This window comes from Pristis pectinata, chromosome 21 (assembly GCF_009764475.1).
Source record: "Pristis pectinata isolate sPriPec2 chromosome 21, sPriPec2.1.pri, whole genome shotgun sequence".
Taxonomy (NCBI): domain Eukaryota; kingdom Metazoa; phylum Chordata; class Chondrichthyes; order Rhinopristiformes; family Pristidae; genus Pristis; species Pristis pectinata.
In genome coordinates, this window is record NC_067425.1 from 2,763,717 (window position 1) to 2,789,794 (window position 26,078).

The window sequence follows — 26,078 nt, forward strand, 5'->3', positions numbered from 1 at the left end:
GCAGCTGTTTGTACCCTGGTGACAGGCCTGGGCCCATTACAGCGGGGCAGAGATGCTCAGCCACAGGGATGGTGCAGGGATGAGCTCCTGCCTGTGGCTTTGTCCGGTTGTGAAGGTGCAGGAGTGATGCATTCAGCAGTTTCTCTCTCCCACGCCTCCATCAGAAAGTCGTGGGTTTAAGTCGTTCCCCAGAACCTTCAGTGAAATGCACATTGACACACTCGATTCTGCAATGTCAGAGAGTGCCGCAGTGTCAGTGGGGCAGTGATGGGAGGGTGCTGCATGGTCAGCGGGCACTGCCACAAGGGAACTCCTCAAAGTGCTCCCTCAGTACCGCCCCTCCCACAGTGTGACGCTCCCTCAGTACTGCCCCTCTCGTGCAATGCTCCCTCAGGACCACCCGACTGAACCCCTATCCCTTGATTCACAATATTTAAAAATCTATCATTAACCATCTTGAGTATCCTCAGCGACTGAGTCTCCACAGCCCTCGGGCGGAGAATTCCAAACATTCACTCCCGTTAGGGTGAAATTCCTTCTCCTCTCTGCCCTGAGTAGCTGACCCCTTTGGGACTGTGACCCCCGGATTTAATCACCTTACCCCTCTGTCCATCCTGAAAGGCTCCATAAGAATTTTGGTTGTTTCAATGACCGTATAGGCCAGATCTTCATAATCTCTCCACATAAAACAAACCCACTGTTCCAGGAATTAATCTGGTGAGTTTGTGAGCTGTCCCTGTGACAGAACATGTCCTCCTGTAGGTAGGGAGACCAGACCAGTGCACGATAGCCGAGGTGCAGACTCCCTGGGACAGTGTTACAACTGTACAGCACAGGAACAGCTCCTCTGGCCCATGATGTCATCCGAACACGACACTGAATTAAATTAAATCACTTCTGCCTGTTCAATATCCATATCCCTCCATTCCCTGCTTATTCAGAGCAGCAGTTCCCAGTAACTGGAGCAAGAATTCTCTGCTCTTGTGAGCAAATCCTCTAGCAGTGATCGTCAGCACACCACACCCCTTGCCGGACCTGCAGGTTAACCTTCAGTGACGTGCACAGAAACACTCAGGTCTCTGTCAACCCCTCACCATTTAAAAAATTCCCTATTTTTTCTGCCAGTGTGGCTGATCTCTTATTTTTCCAAATGATATTTCACCTGCCATGTCATTGCCTATCCACTTAATCTGTTCAATTGCTCTGAAGCTCCTCCTTGCAGCCCACACTGCCACCCAGTGTTGTATCAGCAGCAGGAGGCCGGTGTCTGAAGGTACTGTGGCAGCAATGAAAGGGTTTAAACAGCAAAGGGCAAACTTTCACAACTCTCCATGGGAAATATTGTTTAATGATCTGTGACAAAATCTCTTTCTAAAATCTACAAAGATTTTTTCATCCTAAAGCTTTTATTAGTTCAGCAGTATATGTATTGCATTATTTGAGAGGGCAACTTTAACCTACCCATCCAGGGGGCCTAGGGGGTTGAAGGGAACCAGGAGGGGTATCCAATGGTGTTACCCCTGGAGGAAAGGTAAAGGCACAAGGAACATCAGTAGACACAGAAGATCGATAGGCAACGATCTGGGTAAGTGCCAGAGTTCGGAGGGCCAGAGGCTGTGCTGACCCTGGGTTGACAGGCTGTGGTCTGGCACCCAGCACAGTGGGTGTGGGTCTGTCACGGAGGTGGCAGGGGGAGCGTGTGGTTGTAGGGAGAGACCAAGATCGGGAGGTAAGTGGGAGAGAGGCTGGATCCAGAGACAGGGAAGAAAAGGAGAAATCTGAAGAGGGAGAGAGACTGGGATTCGGAGAGGGGAATGAGGGAGGGAGAGTGGGATCAGGGAATGGGAGGGAGAGAGAGAGACAGGGATCAGGAAGCAGGAGTGTGGGGCATCCACCCAAGGAGCAGGGGGTAATGGAGAACCTGAGGAACTGGAATGAAAATCCTGAGGGTTGGAGCAAGACTGAGAGCCTTCACGTAGAGGAGTGGGGGAGGCGGGGTCCCTGTGGCTGGGGAGGGGGTAGACCGATCAGCTGGAGACACAGGGCTACTGGGGGTGGAGAGGGAGGGGACAGGGAGGAGACAGCAGGGTAAGAGGTAGGCTGTGTGAATTATTGATCCAGCGGCAGAGCACGAATCCCTGTGTGTGTGTGTGTGTGTGTGTGTGTGTGTGTGTGTGTGTGTGAGAGAGAGAGACAGAGAGAGTGCCTGAGTGAGTGTGTCTGTGGGTATGTCTTAAGTGTGAGAGTGCCTGAGTGTGAGTGTCTGAGTGAGTGTGTGTCAGTCAGTGTGTATTTGTATGTCTAAGTGTGGCTGGGAATCATCAGACATATGTGCTTGTGTGTTCATGTGGGTGAGGTATGAGTGGGGATGGGCAGGTGTGTAGGTGTGAGTGTGGGTAGTTGTGAGTTTAGGTAGGTGTGTGTGGGTGTCTGAGTTATTGTGGGTATCTGTGTGGGTAGGTGTATGTGGGTAGGTGTCTCTGGGGTGTGTCCGGCTCCCTGAGGAAACCCATGCTGCCTGCCCCAGCTGATCCCTGGGTTTTTGGTGACCGGTGTGAGGGTTTCACTGCCAAAACAAGCTGCAGAAACACCCCTCACACCCCCGTCCCCGCTCACTACAAGCGGCCAGGTCCCTGGCCAACAGGTCTCAGGGACGCCTTGCCCTCCACGTCGTGAGACCGGTGGTGCCCAGTGGTCCCCTGGCCATCCATCCTCCACGCCGTGGTCAGCGCTGACCTCCACTCGGGGCGAGGTCGGGGCCATGTCGGGCAGGAGTCCATGGGTTTTCTGTGTAGGAGGAGGACAGGCACAGGACTGAGGTCAGCACTAGGGGTGGTGCTCAGACAGGGCGTTCGCCGGGGCTGGACCATCGTTCTCAGTGTGCAGGAACCGCAGGATCTTCTCCACGCTGGCATCCTGGTATTCATGGACCCACCTGTGACAGGGAGACAAGAGGCAGCTGAAGACAAGGGGAGCAGACAGGGGATGAGGACCACGTGCAACCGGAGCGCACGGCAGATGAACGAAGGGCAGACACAGGCAATGAACTCAACCCCAAGCCCCGCACCAGCAACACGCACTGTCCCCGTCTCCGGGTTACACAGGGACAAGTACAGAGAGGATCTACTGGAATAAAACTGCAGAGTTTTCATTCATTCATTGGTTGTGGGTTCCACAGGCTGAGCCGGCGTTCAGTCACCCATCCCTGGCTGCCCCTGAGACGGTTGTTGACAGCTGTATTAGAGTCACACAGCGCGCAAGCAGGCCCTTCAGCCCAACTGGTCCATGCTGTCCATCCAAGCTAGTCCCATTTGACCCATATCCTTCTAAATCTTTCCAACTGCCATTTCAATTGCCTTCTTGAACCTTGAGTTGTGGATCTACCCACAGTGCTGTTAGGGAGGGGGTTCTGACCCAGCGACGGTGAAGGAATGATGATATATTCCCAGGTCAGGATGTGGTGTGGGTGGCAGGGCAGCTCCCAGGGGGTGGTGTCCCCGGGCTTCTGCTGCCCTGGTCCTTCCAGCTGGGAGAGGTGGTGGGTTTGGAAGGTGCCGTCTGAGGGGTCTCGGTGAGTTGCTGCAGTGCGTCCTGTAGATGGTCCACACTGCTGCTGCTGTGTGTGGGTGGTGGGGTGAGTGAGTGAGTGGGTGTGGATGGGGTGCCTGTCGAGCGGGCTGCTGTGTCCTGGATGGTGTCGAGCTTGAGTGTTGTCGGAGCTGCCCCCACCCAGGCGAGTGGGGGGTGTTCCCTCACACTCCTGACGAGCCGTGTAGATGGGGGACAGGCCTTAGGGAGTGAGGAGGGGAGTTACTGACCACAGGATTCCCAGCCTCTGACCTGCTCCTGCAGCCACACTGTGTGTATGGCTACTGCGGGTCAGCCCCTGGTCAATGCAGATGAGCTGAGGGTACTGACCAGGACAAAGATGTGGCTGAAAGTGGAGTTGGACCGGCAACAAAATTCCGGGGAAGAGTCCTCAAGTGTGACAGGAGGGGGAGGGGGACATTGCAATATTAATCCAGGAGTCATCGCTGCAGTAAGGAGGGAGAACATCCCAAAGGCTCTTTAAATGAGGCCAGATGGGTGGAGCTTGGAAACAGACAGGGGGCAATCACTTGCTGAGCATGTACCTCAGGCCCCCAAACCGTGGGAGAGGAAGGAGCAGATACATAGGCATGTCACAGAGAGTAAAAATACTCGGGTCATAATCATAGGGGATCTCACCTTCCTCAAACTGGGCACCTTGGTGTAGAAGGGGCAGAATTTTTAAAGTCAACTCTTTGAGCTGGTACATAGACCGTCCTGGAGAGAGGGTGAGACGGGACCCAAAGCCCTGGGAAGGCAGCCAGCTTCGACGCGGAGGGTGGAGAGAACATGGACCAGAGCAGAGGTGGATTTAAGACAAAGCGGGATAAATGATCAAGGGAGAGGTATAGAAGTTCTTAGAACTTGGGTCATGGATTGGGATGCAGAGAAAGTGCTTCACTCTGAGGGTGTGAACCTTTGAGATTCTCTCCACAAGAGCATGGGGGCCGTCAGTGTGCTAAAGAGCCGAGATCAGTGGGTGCTGATAGCTCAGGGGAGGGGTCAAGGCAGGAGAGCAGTCATACAGCACAGATACAGGCCCTTCGGCCCAACCAGTCCATGCCGACCACGGTGCCCACCTAGCTAGTCCCAATTTCTTGCGTTTGGCCCATATCCCTCCAAGCCCTGCCCCTCCATGTACCTATCCAAGTGCTTCTTAAATGACACTGTTGTACCTGCCTCTGGCAGTTCGTCCCATGTACTTATCACCTTCTATGTGAAAAAGTTGCCCCACTGGTCCCTTTTAAATCTTTCCCCTCTCACCCTAAACATGCCCTCTAGCATTGGACTCCCCTACCCTGGGGAAAAGACTGTTACCGTCCACCTTATCTCTGCCTCTCATAATTATAAACATTTCTATAATGTCTCCCCTCATTCTCCTACGTTCCAAGGAATAAAGACCCAGCCTGGCCAACCTCTCCCTGTAACTCAGGCCCCCTAGACCTGGCAACACCCTCGTAAATCTCTCCACTCTTTCCAGTGTAACCATGTCTTTCCTATAACAGGGTGACCAAAACTTACACAGTGCTCCAAGTGCGGCCTCACCAACGACTGCAACATAATGTCCCAACCCCTATACTCAGTGCCCTGACTGAAGGCCAGCGTGCTAAACACCTTTTTCACCACCGTCTACCTGTGATGCCGCTTTCAACGAACTACGCACTTGCACTCCGAGGTCCCTCTGTTCCATTACATTCCCGTGTGCCCTACTGTTCATAGTACAAGTCCTACATTGGTTTGACTTTCCAAAATGCATCACCTCACATTATCTGTGTTGAAATCCATTTGCCGCTCCTCGGCCCATTTCCCGAACTGATCAAGATCCCCCCGTAATCTACAAATACCTTCTTCACTATCAACAACACCTCCTGATTTTGTGTCATCTGCAAACTTACTGATCAAGCCTTGTGCATTCCCATCCAAATCATTTATATAAGTAATGAATAACAAGGATCCCAACACCGACCCCTGCGGCACACCACTCGTCACCGGTCTCCATTCCCCGAGAACAACCTTCAACCACCACCCTCTGCTTCCCACCTCCAAGTCAATTTTGAATCTACCTAACTAGCTCTCCCTGGATTCCAAGGGACTTCCAAGAGTATTGTGTTCAGTTCTGTTCACCCCATTATAGGAAGGATGTGGAACCTTTAGAGAGGGTGCAGAGGAGATTTACCAGGATGCTGCCCTGGATTAGAGAACATGTCTTATGAGGAATGGTTGAGCGAGCTAGGGCTTTTCTCTTTGGAGCAACACAGGATGAGAGGCAACTTGATAGAGGTGTATAAGATTATGAGGGGCATCGACAGTGTGGACAGCCAGCACCTTTTCCCCAGGGCGGCAATGGGCAATACAAGAGGACGTCAGTTTAAGGTGAGTGGAGGAAAGTTTAGGGAAGATGTCAGAGGTAGGTTTTTACACAGAGTGGTGGGTGCCTGGAACGCACTGCCGGGGGTGCTGGTAGAGGCTGATACAATAGGGACATTTAAGAGACTCAGATCAGCACATGGAGGCAAGGAAAGTGGAGGGTTCTGGGCTGTGTAGGAGGGAAGGGTTAGATTGATCATGGAGTAGGTTTATATAGGTCGACACAACATGGTGGGCCGCAGGGCCTGTACTGTGCTGCACTGTTCTACGGTCTATGTTAACCTTCCAGACCAGCCTACCATGTGGAACCTTGTCGAAGGCCTTGCTAAAGTCCAAACAGACAACATCCATTGACCTCCCCTCATCTACCCTTTTGGTTGTCTCTTCAAAAAGATCATCAGACTTGACCTTCCATGCACAAAGCCATGCCGACTCCTCCTAATCAGACTCTGTCTATCCAAGTGCTGGTAGATTCTGTCCCTCAGAATTCCCTCCAGTGACCTCCCCACCATTGATGTCAGGCTGACTGACCTGTAGTTCCCTGGCTTGTCCTTAAACAACGGAAAAACATTAGCCACCTTCCGGTCTTCAGGAACTTCGCCAGTGGCAAAAATCTCCACAAGAGTCTCCACAATTTCTCCTCCAGCCTCCCACAAAGTCCGAGGATGCACTCTGTCAGGCCCTGGGGATTTATCCACCTTAATGCACTGTGAGCTGCAACTACCTCCTCCCTGGTAATACGAATGTTCTCCAAAACATCTTCACTAGTTTCCCTTATCGCTTAAGCAACCATAACTTTCTTCTCAGTAAACACCGAGGTGAAATATTCGTTAAATATCCCACCCTCTTCCTGTGGCTCGAGACAGAGGCGGCTCTGCTGATCTCTAAGGGGACCTACTCTATCCCCAGCCACCCTTTTACTCCTAATATATCTATAGATCCTCTTGGGATTTTCCTTAACCTTACCTGCCAGATCCATCTCATACCCTCTCTTTGCCCTCCTGATTTCCCTCTTAAGTATATTTTAAATCTTTTTATGGTCATCAAGGGATTCACTCATCCCCGATCTCCTTTTTCTTGACCAGAGCTCAATATCTCTCATCATCCAGGGTTCCCTAAACTTGCCAGGCTTACTCTTCACCCTTATAGGAACATGCTGCTCCTGGACTCTTGCTATCTCACTCTTAAATGCTCCCACTTGTCATTCATTCCTTTCTCTTCAAACAGGCTCTCCCAATTGAACTCTGCTAGATCCTGCTTAATTCCCTCAAAAAATAGCCCTGCTCCAGTCTAGTACTCTAACCTGTGGACCTGACCTATCCTTTTCCATCACTATCTTCTATCACTAATAGAATTATGGTCACTAGAGCCAAAGTGCTTCCTGACTGCCACCTCGGTTACTTGCCCTGCCTTGTTCCCCAAGAGGAGGTCTGGTATCACACCCTCCTGAGTAGGCATCTCTATATATTGGCTCAGGAAACTTTCCAGGACACATTTCACAAACTCCACCCCGTCCAGGTCCTTAACACTCTGTCTGGCCCAGTCAATACTGGGGAAAGGCAACACCTCCTCGCTTACCTGTACCTCTGTCACACCTCTAGCATCTGTATCCTGGAACACTGAGCTGCCAGTCCTGCCCTTCTCTCAGCCATGTTTCTGTTATGGCTATAACATCCCGGTCTCCAGAGCCAATCCACGCTCTGAGTTCATCCGCTTTACCTGTTAATCCTCATGCATTTTAATGAATGCAGTTTAACTGAGTATTCCTTTCCCTCCCTGTACTGTGTCCCTGACTATCTTGATTAATAACCTTGCTCTCGCTGGCTACTGCTTAATCCCATGACTTACTCCTGTTCAGAGACCCAGTTATAATATTCACAGTGTTCTTGTTATCCACTGACTTACTATCCACGGATCTGTGGATTCACAAGGTCAGTGCTAGACTCCACGTGAGAACCGGGCCCCAAGTGAGTGGGAAGGTGTTCCTGTATTTGTGAGGGCAGTCCAGAGTGGGGCTTGGGAGTGTGGCCCAGGACGGGGGTCCAGAGAGCCTGTATGGGTCAGCGGGCTTTTACATCCATGGGGGGGGGGGGTGGGTGCGCCACACTGCCAGTGGCCTTTGTGGGATCCGCGATATTCTGTCCGTGCCCCTCCCTCACAGATAACGAGGATGGTGCTGAGGTGCCCTCCCCTGAGTTCCTGGTCACCCGGCGGAGTGAGGGTGTGGAGCAGACTGCCTGGGTGCCACCATTGTCAGCCTCTGTGTGGGGAAAGACCAGCCCAGCTCCCCGAGATGTGCAGCAGCCATGGAAACCCCACTTACTGAACGCCGTTGAACTGGAGAATGCCTCGCATATCCTCCGGGAGCAGGCTGGGGTCTGGCCAGGAGAACTGGTCGATGAGGGGGACAATGTTCTTCTTGCATGACATGGCGATGACGATCTCCTGCAACAAGTCAGAGGTGCAGATGGTTAGGCAGCCGGACAAAGAACAGCTCACCTGCATCCGCTGAAGGTAGAGCAGAAGGCCATTCAGCCACAGGGCTATTCCTGTTCCAACCCTCACCACGGTGACCCCAAGCCAACTCCACATCGAGCTCCATTTCCCTCAGGGTCTCAAACTCAAGTGTTCCCAACAATGGACGTTCTCAGTGGGGGAGCGTCCACAGACCCTGCCTGGAGAACGGCAGACTCACCTCAAACCTGTCTGAAGATGGCCAACCCCAATCCCCTCGAGTTCCAGAACTTCCACCTGAAGGTTCCCCACACACTGACCCTCACTGGGGGACGGGACCCACACGCACACTGACCCTCACTGGGGGACGGGTCCCACACACACACTGACCCTCACTGGGGGCCGGGTCCCACACACACACTGACCCTCACTGGGGGACGGGACCCACACACACACTGACCCTCACTGGGGGACGGGACCCACACACACACTGACCCTCACTGGGGGATGGGTCCCACACACACTGACCCTCACTGGGGGACAGGTCCCACACACACTGACCCTCACTGGGGGACGGGTCCCACACACACTGACCCTCACTGGGGGACGGGTCCCACACACACACACTGACCCTCACTGGGGGACGGGTCCCACACACACACTGACCCTCACTGGGGGACGGGTCCCACACACACACTGACCCTCACTGGGGGACGGGACCCACACACACACTGACCCTCACTGGGGGACGGGTCCCACACACACTGACCCTCACTGGGGGACGGGTCCCACACAATTTTATACACAGAAAACGTGAAACCAGTTCAATTCTGCCCGTTAGAGTTGGGTACAATCTGGATCCCTGTGGCTCAACACTGCCCCCTACCTGAGGGAAGCTGCAGTTCTGTGCAGCTTGAGGCCCCTTCACCATTGTAGTCCCAGGGGTGTGTGGGTGGGTTCTTCCTGTGCCTGCCCAGGTGAGGCTGGGAATTACTGTCGGAGCCCAGGTCACAGACGTTCCCTCGGTGACCGGTCTGTGTTGCAGAGGCGGGAGGCATTAATCCTCCGGGCTGATCGCCCCCCTCCCAGGGGAATCGTCCAACCAAACCCCGAATCCCAGCCTGGTTCTGTCCATTCCCCTCCCTCACCCACTGCAATGCCCCTCCACCCCCCCCCCCACCTCACTCCCCCTCCATTCCCCGACCGCTCCCTCTAACCCACCCCACTCTCCCCTCACCATGTCCCTCTGCACAACATCCCACAACTTGTGGGAGGAGGCGTCTCCCCACCCCCTCTCCCCATTCAGCCACTGCCCCCGACTGACCTGATCAACCCCCCCAAACCCCCACCTGTCTGGGGGTTCCACCCCTTCACTGTCAAGGGGGTGGGGGGTGGTGGTGACCAGGCACTAATGTAACTAACATGGCCAACAGTGCCTTGTGCTCTGCTGCTAGTAAGGGATAGAGGGAGGGGTGGAGGGGAGTAAAGGGAAACGATCCAGTTTGTCTGGGTGATGTTGCTCCTGGTGAGGTGTGGCTCACTGTACCTCCTGCCCCTGATAAAGGAGGGTCCCTTCTCTCCTCACTCACCTGGCGTCATGACAACCTTTCCCTCAACGTCAGCAAAACAAAAGAGCTGGTCATTGACTTCAGGAAAGGGGGTGGTGTACATGCACCTGTCTACATCGATGGTGCTGAGGTCGAGAGGGTTGAGAGCTCCAAGTTCCTGGGAGTGAACATCACCAGCAGCCTGTCCTGGTCAAACCACGTAGATGCCACGGCCAAGAAAGCTCACCAGCGCCTCTACTTCCTCAGGAGGCTAAAGAAATTCAATTTGTCCCTTTTGACTCTGACTAATTTGTATCGATGCACCACAGAAAGCATCCTATCTGGATGTATCACGGCTTGGTACGGCAACTGCTGTGCCCTGGACCACAAGAAACTGCAGAGAGTTGTGGACACAGCCCAGCGCGTCACGGAAACCAGCCTCCCCTCCATGGACTCTTGTATATACCTCTCGCTGCCTCGGTGAAGCAGCCGGCATAATCAAAGACCCCACCCACCCTGGACATTCTCTCCTCTTCCATCGGGCAGAAGATACAAAAGCCTGAAAGCACGTACCACCAGGCTCAAGGACAGCTTCTACCCCACTGTTATAAGACTATTGAACTGTTCCCTAGTATAATAAGATGGACTCTTGATTTCACCATCTACCTCATTATGACCCTGCACCTTATTGTCTGCCTGCACTGCACTTTCTCTGTACCTGCAACACTTTATTCTGCATTCTGTTATTGTTTTCCCTTGTACTACCTCAATGCACTGGTGTGATGAAATGATCTGTATGGATGGCATGCAGAACAGTTTCTCACTGTACCTGGCTACATGTGACAATAATAAACCAATTGACCAGTTTAGATTTTCACCTTGTGCACCCAGTCCTTTAACTCCAGGTCCCCCATACACTTGTCCAGCGCGTTGGCTGTCAGCACCAGCACAAAGTTCTTGGCCCGCTTCACGCTCTGGACAAGTTTGTCCTCGAACATCCCGGCCTCCAGCTTCTCCACGTCGATGAAAACACTGAACCCGCGGAGCTGAAGGTGAACCTTCAGGAGGCTGTGTGAGAAGGAAGGACGGCGTCAGATCAGCCCTCACACCCCTCCCCATCCGCACCATCTGCGGGTTTGTTCATTCACGGAGGATGTCCTGCCAGAGCCCCAGTGGTTCAATGTAGCTCACTGCAGGGGCCGTTAACAGGGAGACATCTGCAAGTGGGACAGGAGTCACACGTCCCCTGAGTGCCTACTGGCAGTGGGTCACTGTAGCCAGAGCAAAGGTGAGACCGTGTGCAGTGGTTAGCAGCCCTGCCTCTCACCCCCAGTGACCCAGGTTCGATCCCGACCTCCAGCGCTGTCTGTGTGGAGTTTGCACGCTCTCCCTGTGACCTCTCCAGTTACCTCCCACGTTGGCCACTGTGCGTGGGTGAGGGGTGGAATCCGGTGGGGGGGGTTGATGCGGATGTGGAGAGGAGGAGATGCAGGGGATAAGCAGAGGGGGAGGGGCCGATGGGATTGCTCCCCTGGGACCTAGCATGGACTGAGGGGCCAAATAGCCTCCTGTATTGTTATTAGATAGTTTGTCTAAGAATCTTATTTCTCAGTTCCCTAAATGCAGCATTGGATTTGTGGTCTCTCGTCCTCTGGAGGCCCCAGGCTGGGAGTGAGCCCTGTGGTCAGGTCTCAGTGGACAGGGAAGCCTCTGGGACAATTGACGGGAACTTACACTGGGCTCTATCGGTGTCAGTGTGGTCACCGATGCCGGCGTTCCCTGCTCCACAGATGTCAGTCCTATTCCTGGGACTCAGAGGATGAGAGCTCAGGGCTCAGCCTGAGCCAGGTGGAGAGGGCAGGAGCTGGCCATCCCAGCTTGTTCCCCGCTCAGGGAGATCGGGGTTGATCTCTGCCCCAGCCCCATACCACTTAACGACTTCCATTAACAATACTCCATCAGGCTCAGGTACAAAGTTAACCATTTCCCGGCCACCAACCACCATTTCTAGACGTCCACACTCTGCCTGGCTCTCATCTTTAGACTCTGCCCCAGGCTCCTGAACCAGAGGACAGAGCTCTCGCTCCATCCTGTCAGTTTTCCTTATTAAAGCAGCATCACGATCGGGTGACAGGACTAGACAGACAGTCCTGGGACAGAAGAGGAGTCCTCCTCCCTAGTTCTGAAACTTGGCCTTGTTGAGGTTTGGGCATCCAATTGCTGGCCTGGTTTCACCTCCAGCTTCCAAGCCTCAGCTTCCCCTCCAAGTGTCCACCCAAAAGGTGGGGCTGAGTTCCGTGGGTGGGGGTACAAACCTCGCCAGCTGCGATCCCGTAGACCGGCGGTAACTGATGAAGACGTCGGGACTCTCGTCTCTGGCCTCAACCTGAACGGGGGGCAAATTGGACAGCAGTTCTGAAAAGAGAAGCTGGGTGTTAGAGGGCAGGGTTGGGTATAAGACAGTCAAATCAGGCAAGGATTGCGTTACCCAGGATGTGGCCATTGGTGGTGGTTAATGCCCACCTCTAATTGCCCCTTGGGAAGGGAGGGATGTTGAGCTGCCTCCTTGAACCAGGGAGATGGGACGTCATCTCCCTGGCCCTACACTCACCTCTGGAGCATCTGGACAATAAAGACACCTACGTTAGACTATTGTTTATTGACTACAGCTCTGCCTTCAGTACAATAATCCCAAGCAAACTCATCACCAAACTCCGAGACCTGGGACTCAACACCTCCCTCTGTAACTGGATCCTTGACTTTCTGACCAACAGACTGCAATCAGTGAGGATAGGCAGCAATACCTCCAGCACAATTATTCTCAGCACCAGTGCCCCACAAGGCTGCGTCCTCAGCCCTCTACTCTCCTCCTTAATATACTCATGACTGCGTGACCAGATTCTGCTCTAACTCCATCTACAAGTTTGCAGATGATACCACCGTTGTAGGCCGTATCTCAAATAACGATGAGTTGGAGTACAGGAAGGAGATAGAGAGCTTAGTGACATGACAACAACCTTTCCCTCAATGTCAGTAAAACAAAAGAGCTGGTCATTGACTTCAGGAAAGGGGGTGGTGTACATGCACCTGTCTACATCAATGGTGCTGAGGTCGAGAGGGTTGAGAGCTTCAAGTTCCTAGGAGTGAACATCAACAACAGCCTGTCCTGGTCCAACCACGTAGATGCCACGGCCAAGAAAGCTCACCAGTGCCTCTACTTCCTCAGGAGGCTAAAGAAATTTGGTTTGTCCCCTTTGACACTCACCAACTTTTATCGATGCACCATAGAAAGCATCCTATCTGGATGTATCACGGCTTGGTACGGCAACTGCTCTGCCCAGGACCGCGAGAAACTGCAGGGAGTTGTGGACACAGCCCAGCGCGTCACAGACACCTGCCTCCCCTCCATGGCAAAGGGATAATCAAAGACCCCACCCACCTGGGTCATTCTCTCTTCTCTCCTCTCCTCTCTCCCACCAGGCAGGAGATACAGGAGCCTGAGGGCACGTACCACCAGGCTCAAGGACAGCTTCTGTCTCACTGTGATAAGACTATTGAATGGTTCCCTTATGCGATGAGATGGACACTTGACCTCACAATCTACCTTGTTATGACCTTGCACCTTACTGTCTACCTGATCAGTCTGCAAGACAAGTTTTTCACTGTACCTCGGTACAAGTGACAATAAGAAACCAAACTGCTGCAGTCCCTCTGGTGAAGGAGCTCCCACTCTGCTGTTGGGGAGGGAGTTCCAGGATTCAGACCCAGTGACGTGGAGGGGAACCTGCGGGTGGTGGTGTTCCCCTGCACCTGCTGCCCTGGTCCTTCCTGGTGGGAGAGGTAGTGGGTTTGGGAGGTGCTGTCAGAGTGGTCTGGGTGAGTAACCGCAATGCGTTGTGTGGACTGTGCACACGGCGGCCACTCTCTCTCTCGTCTTACAGTCCGGTGTCAGTACACAGTGTGGGTCGGTGTCTTGGGAGGTGGAGACTGAATGTCTTCATTCCCTTTGGATCAACTCCCAGAAGTCCAGCTCTTCCAGTGGCCGAGGGGAACGTCTGTCGGAGAGGCCAGGGGGCCGCAAGCCCTGCGGTGCTCGAATCGACAGTACGGAGAGGTGAAGGCAGACAGTCTCTGCTTCCTGCCAGCAACCCACAAAGGCAAGGGAAACCTACAGGAGGCCTCAACATGGTCGCTGGAGGAGGAGAGGGAGGGAGGCAGGAGGCACAGCGAGTCAGCCGGAGTCTGGGGGTCACAGAGAGCTGAAGGCAGGCACTTCGACTGTGCCAAGGAAGACCGAGGCAGGGGTGGGTTCCCACTTGTGGGATCTTTACCTATGTCCCAGTGAATGCCTTGCGTTTTACCCTGTCCTGCGGCAAAGATCCGGGCCCGGTGAATTCCATTCTCGATCCCACAATCCGAGATCAGTTGCTCCTTTGTCACTTGGGAGAACGTCTCCTTCCCAATCCCGCAGTGCACCAGGTTGTAGGTATACTGTCGGAAGTGCGGATCGATGCTGCCCAGCCAGTCGGCCAGGTTACTGGGGTCACAGGTGGAGTAGTTGGCGTTGGTCTTTAACTCCCTCAGTTCCCGAAGAAATCTATGAAAAAGCAAGATTGTCCATCACTAAAATGGTCAGGTTTAAAGCAACATCATACTTAAAGTAAAATGTAAACCCCTCTATACCGTCCCATCACACACTCCTGGGGTCAGACACAGGGTGAAGCTCCCTCCGCACCGTCCCGTCACACACTCCTGGGGTCAGACACAGGGTGAAGCTCCCTCTACACTGTCCCATCACACACACCTGGGGTCAGACACAGGGTGAAGCTCCCTCCGCACCGTCCCGTCACACACTCCTGGGGTCAGACACAGGGTGAAGCTCCCTCTACACTGTCCCATCACACACACCTGGGGTCAGACACAGGGTGAAGCTCCCTCCGCACCGTCCCGTCACACACTCCTGGGGTCAGACACAGGGTGAAGCTCCCTCTACACTGTCCCATCACACACACCTGGGGTCAGACACAGGGTGAAGCTCCCTCCGCACCGTCCCGTCACACACTCCTGGGGTCAGACACAGGGTGAAGCTCCCTCCGCACCGTCCCATCACACACTCCTGGGGTCAGACACAGGGTGAAGCTCCCTCCGCACCGTCCCATCACACACTCCTGGGGTCAGACACAGGGTGAAGCTCCCTCCGCACCATCCCGTCACACACTCCCAGGGTCAGACACAGAGTGACGTGCCCTCCGCACCGTCCCATCACACACTCCCGGGGTCAGGCGCAGGGTGAAGTTCCCTCCACACTACAAGCTAGAGCCACATCACAGGTCATTCTATAAGGGAGTAAGCAGAATGTTCTCGCACCTTCTGCGAGTGATGCTGGACTGTATTCCCAGGTCCTCCTTTAATTCCAAATCAGTAACCAACAGCAGGAGGTCTCCGTCAACTTGCAGGTCCTGGCAGAGAGAGAAACCAGTTTGTGGCCAGGGCAGTGGGTTTAAGGGTCACATCCCACTCGACGCACATCCAGAACTTCCTAACATTAGAGTGAAGTGTTCTGCATGGGGAAAGGTATGGGCATGTGCTGGCGAGGCCACAGTTCTGCACAGTACAGGAAGGATGTGATTACACTGGAGAGGGCACAGAGGGGATTCGTTGTCTGCGATGGAGAGCCTCGGACGAGGAGAGACAGGGTAGGCTGGGGTTGTTCTCCCTGGAGCGGGGGGGGCTGAGAGGGACGGGAGGCGGATGCTATGGAGGTGACATAATGAGAGATGTAGATAAGGAAGAAATTTTTCCTCATGGCAGTGATGTATAATATTAGGTTTGAGGTAAGCGGTAGGAGGTTTGGAGGGGACATGAGGAGGGATTCTTTCACCCAGAGGGGGGTTGGAATCTGGAACACACTACCTGAGGGGTCAGGGAGGCAGAGACTCACAACACTGCAGAAGTATCTGGACAGTTGTCACAGCTCCTATCGGGCAGGAGGTACAGAAGCCTGAAGTCCCACACCACCAGGTTCAGGAACAGCTACTTCCCTTCAACCATTCGGTTCTTGAACCGACCTGCACAACCCTAATCACTACAGTTTAGTAACACTATGACCACTTTGCACTACAATAGACCTTGTTTTTCTTTTGATCTAGTTGTGATCTTTCTTGTAAAAATTGTGTTTAATTTGTGTTTTTCTTGTGAATGCTGCTTTTCTGATGCTCTGTGCCTGAGATGCTGCTGCAAGTAAGTTTTCCATTGCACCTGTGCACACATTGGTATTGGTTTATTATTGTCACTTGTGCTGAGGTACAGTGAAAACTTGTCTTGCATACCGATCGTACAGGTCAATTCATTACACAGTGCGCTGAGGTAGTACAGGGTGCACTGAGGTAGTACATGTACTTGTGGAGATGGCATTGGACTTGACTTCGACAAGCACTTGAATCCCCCAGGCAGAGAAGGTTACAGACCCAGTGCTGGTCAATGGGATGAGTGTAGATGGGTACCTGGTGGTTGGTACGGCCATGGTTTGTGCTGGGATCCATGACTCTGTGACAGGTACGTCTATGGTTGAGGGTGTGTGTTAGTGGACCCGTGGACGGTTCACACATTCGGACCCCCCCAAGCAAATGTCCACACAGACCTTGTCATCCACGCATGGTGTGGACCACCAGGCCCCCGGACCACCTTCCCTGTGCTGGGACCCCTGCTCACCCAGAACTTCTCGCAGTACACCGCAAACCCGACCTGCTGCAGCCAGGTCTGCACCTCGACGGGCTTCCAGTTTGGGACGGTGGGAGAGAGTCTGCGCGGGATGTCCTCCCCCAGCAGGCACAGGGCTTTCTTGGCCAGGGCAGAGACGGTGGCGCAGTTGGAGTAGCTGACGATCCTCTTCAGACTGTGCGGGGCCCCCACTTCGTGCAGCACCTGAAACACACACCGTGGTCGCAGTGACAATCTAGGCAGCCACGCACGCCCACCCACCACTCCCGGGCACGGCCCACCCAGGGGAGGGAGGGGTCTCCACTGACAGAGGGAGGGGGAGGGGTGACCCATTGATGGGAGAGGGAGAGGGGGAGACCCAGGGAAGAGAGGAGGAGAGGGAGGTGTAGGGCGAGGGGGAGAACCAGTGGTGGGGAGGGTGTGGGGACAGAGGATTGATTCCCTTCACCTTGTACCTTCACATGGGGTAAACCAGCAGCCGGGCGGGTAACGAGGTTCGGCCTGAGCTCAGGCAGCTGGGAGCCGGTACTTTCAGCCTGTGGCACAGTGCAGCGCCCACTGGGCTTCAGGGAGTGAGAGGCTTCACCAAGGTAGCGGAAATGGTGCACTTATACCTGAAACTAATTAGGTTAATAACAGGCAGAGGGGGTAGCTGGATCTGCTGGAGCCCCCTCACCATCCATCTCAGTGAACCAGTCAGAGCTGATGAGCAGGAGCCTGGGATTCAATCACTGCAATGCATCAGGAAGGGAGGCGGTTACCCGGATACTCCGCTCCGGGAGGCAGTCACACCCGTTAGGATAAGGACTTCAGAACTGGTTAGTCATGAACATGGAACACAGAACAGCACAGGAACAGGCCCTTCGGCCCACCGTGTCTGTGCTGAACGCGATGCCGAATTAAACGAAATCTCCTCTGCCCGCACCTGATCCACATCTCTCTGTTCCCCGCATGTTCATGTGTCCATCTGACAGCTTAAACACCACCACCGTATCTGCTTCCCCACCTCCCCTGGCAGCCTGTTGCAGGCACCCACCATTCTCTGGGTAAAAAAAACCTGCCCTGCACACCTCCTTAAAATTTTCCCCCTCTCACCTTAAATGCATGTCCTCTAGTACTTGACGTTTCTACCCTGGGAGAAAGATCCTGTCTGTCTACCCTATCTCTGCCTCTTTTAGGTCTCTATCATGTCTCCCCTCAGCCCCTGCCGTTCCAGAGAAAACAACCCAACTTTGTCCAGCCTCTCTCTCCTTGTAGCTCGTGCCCTCTAACCAGGCAGCGTCCTGGAGAACCTCTTCTGCACCCTCTTCACATCCTTCCTGTATTGGGGCGAGCAGAATTACACACAATACTCTAAATGCAGCCTCAGCAAAGTTTTAAGACTTTATTTACAGCACAGTAATAGGCCATTCCGGCCCAACGAGTCTGCGCCGCCCATTTTAACCCCATGTTAACCTACCCGTACGTCTTTGGGATGTGGGAGGAAACCGGAGCACCCGGAGGAAACTCACGCAGAGACGGGGAGAACATACAGACTCCTTACAGACAGCGGCGGGAATCGAACCCGGGCCGCTGGCGCTGTAATAGCGTCACGCTGACCGCTACACTACCGTGCCACCCATTGTATACAACTGCAGTGTGACTTCCTGACTGTCGAACTCAGTTCCCCGACCAACAAAGGCAGCATGCCACACACCTTCTTTACCCCCCTATCTGCTTGTGCAGGCACTTTCAGGGAGCCATGGACTTGGATCCCAAGATCCCTCTGTATATCAATGCTGTTCAGAGTCCTGCCATTAACCATACACTTTCCCCTTACATTTGACCTCCCAAAGTGCAACACCTCACATCTGCCCCGACTAAACTCCATCTGCCACGTCTCTGCCCATATCTGTAACTGACCTATATTCTGCCGTATCCTTTGACAGCCCTCTGCACTGTCCACAACGCCACCAATCTCTGTGTCGTCTGCAAACTTACTAACCCACACATCTACATTTTCACCCATTTATATATATCACAGACAACAGAAGCCCCGGCACCAATCCCTGGGGAACACCAATGAGCACAGACCTCCAGCCAGTATAACACCCTCCACCACTGCCCTCTGTCTTCTACGGGCAATTCTGAATCCAAACTCCCAAGTCACCGTGGATCCCGTGCATCTTAACCTTCTGAATCGCCCTCCCATGAGGGACCTTGTCAAACACTTTACCAAAGTCCATGTAGATGACCTCCACTGCCCTGCCCTCATCCATCACCTTGGCCACCTCCTCAAAAATCTCAATCAAGTTAAAAGACACGACCTGCCCCACACAAAGCCATGCCGACTGTCCCTAATCAGGCCATGGTTTTCCAAATGTGCATAAATCCTAACCCTAAGAATCCTCCCCAGTAGCTTCCCCACCCCTGATGTGAGGCTTGCCGGCCTATCATTTCCCGGATTATCCTACTTCCCTTCTCGAACAAAGGAACAACATTGGCTACTCTCCAGTCCTCCGGGACTGTTGCTAGTGAGGACACAGAGATCTTCGTCAGGATCCCAGCGATCTCTCCTCTTGCCTCTCTCAGTAACCTGGGGATTTAGCCCAGCACGTTACCACGCCCCGCACTGCTCTCACTGTCCTCCACGTCCTTCTCCTTGGTGAACACCCACGCAAAGTACTCAGTTAGTAGCTCGCCCACTTTCTCCACCTCCAAATGCAAATTCCCTCCTTTATCCTCTCCCTGCTTTTAATGTAATTATAAAATGCCCTGGAACTATCTTTAACCCTACTTGCCAAGGACAGTTCATGGCCCCTTTTGGCCTTCCTAATCCCCTGCTTGAGCTCTTTATATTCCTCAAAGGCCCTGTCTGATTTCAGCTTCCGAAACCTTTTCCTTTTTGACTAAATTCACAACTTCTCTCGTCAACTTCACAACCTCACCTGGAAGGACTGTCTGGGACCCCGAATGGTGGTGAGGGAGGAGGTGTAGGGACAGGTGTAGCACTTGGTGCGGTTGCAGGGATAAGTGGCGGGAGGGTCATCAGTGGGGAGGGACGAGTGGACAAGGGAGTCGCGGAGAGAGCGGTCCCTGCGGAAAGCGGAGAGGGGGGGTGAGGGGAAGATGTGCCTGGTGGTGGGGTCCCATTGGAGGTGGCGGATATTGCAGAGAATGATGTGTTGGATGCGGAGGCTTGTAGGGTGGTAGGTGAGGACAAGGGGAACCCTGTCCCCGTTGTTTTGGGGGGGAGTGGGGGGGGGAAATGTGCGGGAAGTGGAGGAGATGCGGGTGAGGGCAGCATTGATGGTGGTGGAAGAGAAACCCTGTTTACTAACGGAGGAGGACATCTCAGATGTCCTGGAGTGGAAAGCCTCATCACAACAACAGATGCGGCAGAGACAGAGGAACTGGGAGATCCTTGCAAGTGACGGGGTGGGAAGAGGTGTCGTCAAGGTAACTGTGGGAGTCAGTGGGCTTGTAAAAGATGTCAGTGTTTAAGATAAGATTTCTTTATTAGTCACATGTACATCGAAACACACAGTGAAATGCATCTTTGCGTAGAGTGTTCTGGGGGCAGCCCGCAAGTGTCGCCACACTTCCGGCGCCAACATAGGAGACAGACGGACAGATCTCCATCTGTCTCCAGAGATGGAGACCGAGAGATCGGGAAAGGGGAGAGAGGTGTTGGAGATGGACCGAGTGAAGCTCAGTGTGAGGATGAGGTTGCTTCTGGGTTGGGAGGGCAGCTAATGCGGAGTCGTTGGGATGGGTGCTGGAACCCCAGCTGACCATTATCCACATCAATGGATTGGATGGGGGATCAAGTGTAACGTACCCAGGTTTGCCGATGACGTGGCAGCATTGGGATGCGAGCAGGGAGCGGAGAGGCCTCCCAGTGACACGGGGAGGCTCAGAGACCGGCTGCAGAACGGCGGAGGGAATCGAACGCTGAAACGAGAGATCACGCACTTTAAGATACGGAGGACTTCTTCCAACGAGGTGAGGGATTGGAAGGTGTTGGAGTTCAGAGGGACCCGGTGCCCCCTACACAGGGGGCTGCCAGCGGTGAGGGAGGGGAGTGGTGTGACAGCAGGAGGTAAGATGTCTGGAATTGTGAAGGATTCCGGTGAGACAACACCTAGAACAGCAGATGCACAGGAGGAGGGAACATGGGAGGGGAGGGAGCAAGGACTCGGTGACAGAGGGCGTGAAGTCTCAGGTCTGGTCCTGAACCGTTCACTGGGTGAGGCAGTGAGGGAGACCTCCTCCCCCTCCACTCCTTCTGACCTCTTCCCCCCCACCCCACCATCCAACTCCCCCTCCCCCAGGTCCCTCTGACCTCTGCCCTCCCCCTGACCTCTCTGCCCCCCACTCCCCCATACACCCCTTCCTCCCACCTCCAGCTCCCTCTGAGCCCTCTCCCCTCCCCTCCCCTCCTTCCTCCCTCTACCCTCTCCCTCCCTCTCCCCTCCCCTCCTTCCTCCCTCCTGCTCCCTCTGAGACACTCTCCACCCTCCTGCTTCCCCTGACCCTCCCTCCCCCCAACTCCCACCGAAGCCCTCCACCCCCCCCCCCCCCCCCCCCCGGCCCCATACCTGTGTCTTGTTCTGCCGGGCCTTCACGCCTGCCTCCACGCACAGGTAGAAGGTGGCCATGCACTGAGCCTCCACGCGGGAGCTGTCAAGCAGCTGCACCAAGCGCTGCAGCTCACAGGCCGTTCGGCCCTGCGAGTTCTCCGTGCTGTCCAGCCAGCTCTGCACGAACTCCTCGGGCTGCAGGGAGGCGACAAAGGGCTCGACCAGGTCCAGCGTCCCTGACCGCTCCACCTCCTTCTCGATCTCCTTGTTGGTGGCCAGGACGGTGATGGCCAGGCTGGCGTGGAACTGCACCATCTTGTCCCTGGAGAAGGCCAGGGGGAACAGCCAGTCGGCAGCCTTCTTCTCGATCATCAGCCGCTGGTTGGCATTGCCCCCGTGCATGGCGCAGTTGGCAAGGGCATTGGCGCAGTGCCGCAGGATGGTGACGTCGTTGCTGCGGCACCAGAAGAGAATGAAGTCCAGGCCGCCGTTGGTGATGAGGAGGTAGGTGGTCCCCTCGGAGTGCTTGAACATGTGCTGCAGGATCCCCGAGACGATGGCCGCCAGGGCTGCGTCCTCCCGCTCCGTGGCCAGCTGCAGGATAGCCGGCAGACCGGTGCGTGCCAGCCGGTCCCTGCCAGAGAGGAATGGGATCTTATTGTCACACGGACCGAGATACAGTGAAACCTCTGTGTGCCGTCTGGACAGATCGAGGTCGGACAAAAGGAGGACAGCATGCAGGTCACAAGTAGTGGGACAGGCACTAAATAGGTGGTGCAGTGCACAGCGAAGGTTATCAGAAGTTACGGGGGGTGTTTATCAGCTGGGGAAGTGGGCCGAGGAGTTTAGTTCGGAGAAGTGCGAGGTGTTGCGCTTTGGAAAGTCAAATCCAGTTGGGACTTTCACAGTGAACGCAGGGCCCTGGGGAGTGTTGTAGAACAGGGGGGCCTTGCAGTTCAGGTAAAACCGGTAAATTGGTTTATTATTGTCACTTGTACCGAGGTACAGTGAAAATCCTGTCTTGCATACTGATCGTACAGATCATTTCATTACAACAGTGCATTGGGGTGGTACAAAGTATAACAATAACAGAATGCAGAATAAAGTGTCCCAGCTACAGAGAAAGTGCAGTGCAGGCAGACAATGAGGTGCAAGGCCATTATGAGGTGGATTGTTAGGTCAAGTGTCCATCTTATCATACTAGGGAACGGTTCAATAGTCTTATAATAGCGGGCTAGAAGCTGTCCGTGAGCCTGGTGGTACGTGCTTTCAGGCTTTTGTATCTTCTGCCCGATGGGTCACAGGTAGACAGGGTGGTGAAGGCTGCTTTTGGCACACTGGCTTTCACTAGTCAGGGCACTGAGGTCACGGTGTGGTTGTACAGGACACCGGTGAGACCGCGCTTGGAGTGTTGTGTTCGGTTTTGATCACACTGCTATAGGGAAGATGTTATTAAACTGGGAAGAGTTCAGAACAGGATGCTGCCAGGACTTGAGGGACTGAGTTACAGGGAGAGGTGGGACAGGCTGGGACTTTATTCCTTGCAGCGTACAGAGAAACAGTTACAGAGAAAGTGCAGTGCAGGTAAACAAACAAAGTGCAAGGGCCATAACCAGGTAGACTGAGAGATCAAGAGTTCACCTTTATTATATGAGGTCCATTCAAGAGTTTGATAACAGTGGGGTAGAAGCTGTCCTTGAGCCTGGTGGTACGTGCTTTCAGGCTTTTGTGTCTTCTGCCCGATGGGAGGGGGGAGAAGAGAGAATGTCCGGGGTGGGTGGGGTCTTTGATTCTGCTGGCTGCTTTCCCGAGGCAGCGAGAAGTGTAGACAGAGTCCACGGAGGGGAATCCGGTTTTCACAATGGACTGGGGTTCAAGGAGAAACGAGAGGGAGGGGGACAAGCTGAGGACCTAGACCACAACCATAGCACCTGAGCCCACCAATCAGATCCCACCACCCAGCCACTCGGCCTCAGCACAGGTCCAGTGACCCCGACCCACCCCACCCTCCGTGGACTGACCTTCCAATTCCCTCAGCTGGTGCAACCAAGGTCACAGACCCACATACCCCATGGCGAGTTGTCCAGGCTGACACTGCACCGAGGGAACACCACGCCGCGGGGGGTTGGGGGGGGGACGGTGAGGGAACTTCACACCATGGGAGGGGCAGTGAGGGAGCTTCACACTGTGGGAGGGAAAGTGAGGGAGCTTCACATGGCGGGAGGGGCGGTGAGGGAGCGCCACACTGTGGGAGGGGTGGTGAGAGAGCTTCACACCGTGCGTTTGGTCAAATTTATAAAACTAATCATTGGTAATATTTTCCATAAAACCAGCAGATTTTTGTAAAACCCACCGTGTTCTCTGATCCCGTTCGGGGTGGGGGGTGGGGGGAGAGGTGTGCCCTCCATACCCCGTCTGGTGTGTGTGACTCCAGACCCACCCTGTGTGTCCAATGCCCTCCAAAGTGGCCTGGAGTGACTGTCAGTTGTGGACACAAACCATGAAACCAGAACATGACATTTCACATCATCGGACTGCAATAATAAACCCGATTCTGATGTTGCCAAATTAAACAAATCCCTTCTGCCTGCACGGGATCCATAACCCTCCAGTCCTTGATGAAAAACACGATGATGCTGGAGGGACTCAGCAGGCCAGGCAGCGTCCGTGGAGAAAAGCAGGCGGTCAACGTTTTGGGTCAGGACCCTTCTTCACGACTGAAGATAGGAAAAGGGGAAGCCCGATATATAAGGGGGAAAGCAGGGCAGTGATAGGTGGACAAAAGAGGGGAGGTGGGGTGGGCACAGAGAGGTGATAGGTAGGTGTGGGGGAGGAGGGGGGGCAGTTTCACACCCCCCCACCACCAGCACGTTTCCCCTCTTCCCTTTTCCACCCTAGCTTTTTTCCCTACCCTTTTACCCCTTCCTCTCCTTACCTTTGACCCATGCCCCAGGGGACCTTTCCTAGCTTCAGTCCTAAAGAAGGGTCCTGACCCAAAACGTTGACCGCCTGCTTTTCTCCACGGATGCTGCCCGGCCTGCTGAGTTCCTCCGGCATCATCGTGTTTTTCTTCTCGATTCCAGCATCTGCAGCCCTTTGTTTCTCTGCATACTCATGGGTCTGCCCAACAGCCTCCTAAACACGTCGATTGTATCTGCCTCCAACCCCACCCCTGGTTCCAGGCACCCACCGCCCTCTGTGTAATAAGACCGGCCCCACACATCTCCTTTAAACATTCCCCCCTCACCTTCAATGCACGCCCCCCTGTATTTGACATTTCTACCCTGGGGAAAAGACTCTGCCTACCCTTACCGCGCCCCTCGATTTTGTAGACCGCTATCAGGTCTCCCCTCAGCCTCCGACAACCCAGGTTTGTCCGACCTCTTGCCTTGACGGGGGGGGGGGGGGGGGGGGGGGGTGCCAGCGCTCCTCCAGGACCAGTTAGAACAACCTCAGGCCCTTCAGCAGTCAACTGCCCGATGCCAGCCAGGAGTTCCTGGGGAGGGCAGTGCCTGCCCTGTACCCTCCAAGGTGGGTTGTGTTCGGGGTAATTTGTGGTCAGTAGGGGTGGAGGGGGCTGGGAAGGGAGGGTAGAGGGGCTCCTCTCTCTATGTGACTCCTTCCCTCGCCTCACTCACCTGTTCTCCGTGATCAGCACCTGCTCCAGCAGTTTGCCCGCCTCGTACCGGGTGTCGGTGCCCCGAGCCTGCATCATCGCCACCAGCAGCTCCAGGGTGCCCTGCAGCCGGATCTCCCGGCACATGGCCGAGGCCACCTCCCTGCCCCGGGCCGGCAGCAGCCAAGCCTCCTTCACCAGGTGGTGGATGTAGGCCAAGTGGGTGCGCTTCTCCTCCTCGGTCTGGTCGCTGCGCAGGGCGGACAGAGCCTCCCGCAGGTCCTGCGCCGAGCCGCAGTCCGGGCCCGGCGCACTCGCCAACTTCTTCCGCCGGCCCTGGCTCAGCATAGTCCGGGGGAGCGGGGCAGTGCCCAGCCTGTCCGGCTCTGGACCGGGTCAGGACCGGCTCTGGACCAGGACGGGGGCGGCTCAGCACGGGACGGGACGGGAGCGGCTCCGGACCGGGACAGGACCTAGTTAGGACCGGGACAGCACCAGGTTAGTAGGTCAGGACCCAGTTAGTACCGGGACAGGACCGGGACAGGACCAAGTTAGAACCGAGTCAGGAGCAGGACTGGATGGTACCGGGTTCAGACCGGGACAGAACCGGGTTAGTACCTGATCAGGACCGGGACACTCCGGTATGGGACGGGGACGGGGACGGGACCGGGTCGGGACGGGACCGGGTCAGCCCGGGACTCTCCGGGACAGGAGCAGCGGCTCCAGACCACGGACAGCGGCCGGGACAAAGGCGGCGGAGCCAGTGCGCAGCCGCAGAATGACATCACCGGGTGCGGAGATCCTGCGGCGAAAAGCAGAACCGGAGAACGAATCCGCAACGCGGGCCCGGCCCGGGATCCGTAACGCCCCGGGACAGGGGGCAACGCCCCAGAGTGTGCGCGGAGCCCCTGCAGCAATGCAGCTCAGGAGAAAGCTGGCGAGCTGAGCCCGGTGCGGACAGGGGTGGGGCACCCACCCCCTCCCACAGCGCCGGGGTCTGTGGCAGCCCCCCCACCCCCTCCGGCCACACCAGTGACTGCAGCTGCTGGGATCTGCAGCAAGCCCAACCGTGCCCTCATCCTGGTGCCCACCTCCGCCCGGGGGTGCACCAGTCGGTGTGTGGACCCCCGGTACGTGGGCACCGAGTGTCACCATGTGCGGAGGCTCTGCCTGTCCCCGGTGCTGCGGAGGATGGGTCCAGTCCCGTCACTGGCCAACGCCCCG

The 26,078-nt window shown here is 55.0% G+C and overlaps 1 protein-coding gene across 2 annotated transcripts; it reads right to left on the reverse strand.

Moving 5' to 3' along the window:
- Positions 1-136: 136 nt before the first annotated feature.
- On the reverse strand, positions 137-25,647 carry sarm1 (sterile alpha and TIR motif containing 1). Of its 2 annotated transcripts, none has more exons than XM_052035460.1 (9): positions 24,877-25,647; positions 21,257-21,872; positions 16,668-16,880; positions 15,324-15,415; positions 14,318-14,553; positions 12,272-12,371; positions 10,835-11,024; positions 8,279-8,400; positions 137-2,935 (listed from the first exon to the last, which is right to left on the reverse strand). In XM_052035460.1, the coding sequence occupies exons 1-9, from the start codon at positions 25,200-25,202 to the stop codon at positions 2,827-2,829; spliced, it is 2,004 nt and encodes a 667-aa protein (XP_051891420.1). In that variant the 5' UTR covers positions 25,203-25,647; the 3' UTR covers positions 137-2,826. The 2 variants fall into 2 exon arrangements, with proteins under 2 accessions (XP_051891420.1, XP_051891419.1); XM_052035459.1 differs by having other exon boundaries at positions 14,288-14,553.
- Between the last annotated feature and the right edge of the window lie 431 nt (positions 25,648-26,078).

Coding starts and splice junctions, on each gene's coding strand:
- sarm1 (XM_052035459.1), bottom strand. CDS start 25,202: ATGCTGAGCCAGGGCCGGCGGAAGAAGTTGGCGAGTGCGCCGGGCCCG. Junction 14,554..15,323: donor TCCAGCATCACTCGCAGAAG/GTGCGAGAACAT, acceptor GCTTTTTCATAG/ATTTCTTCGGGAACTGAGGG. Junction 11,025..12,271: donor ACGGGATCGCAGCTGGCGAG/GTTTGTACCCCC, acceptor CTTCTCACACAG/CCTCCTGAAGGTTCACCTTC.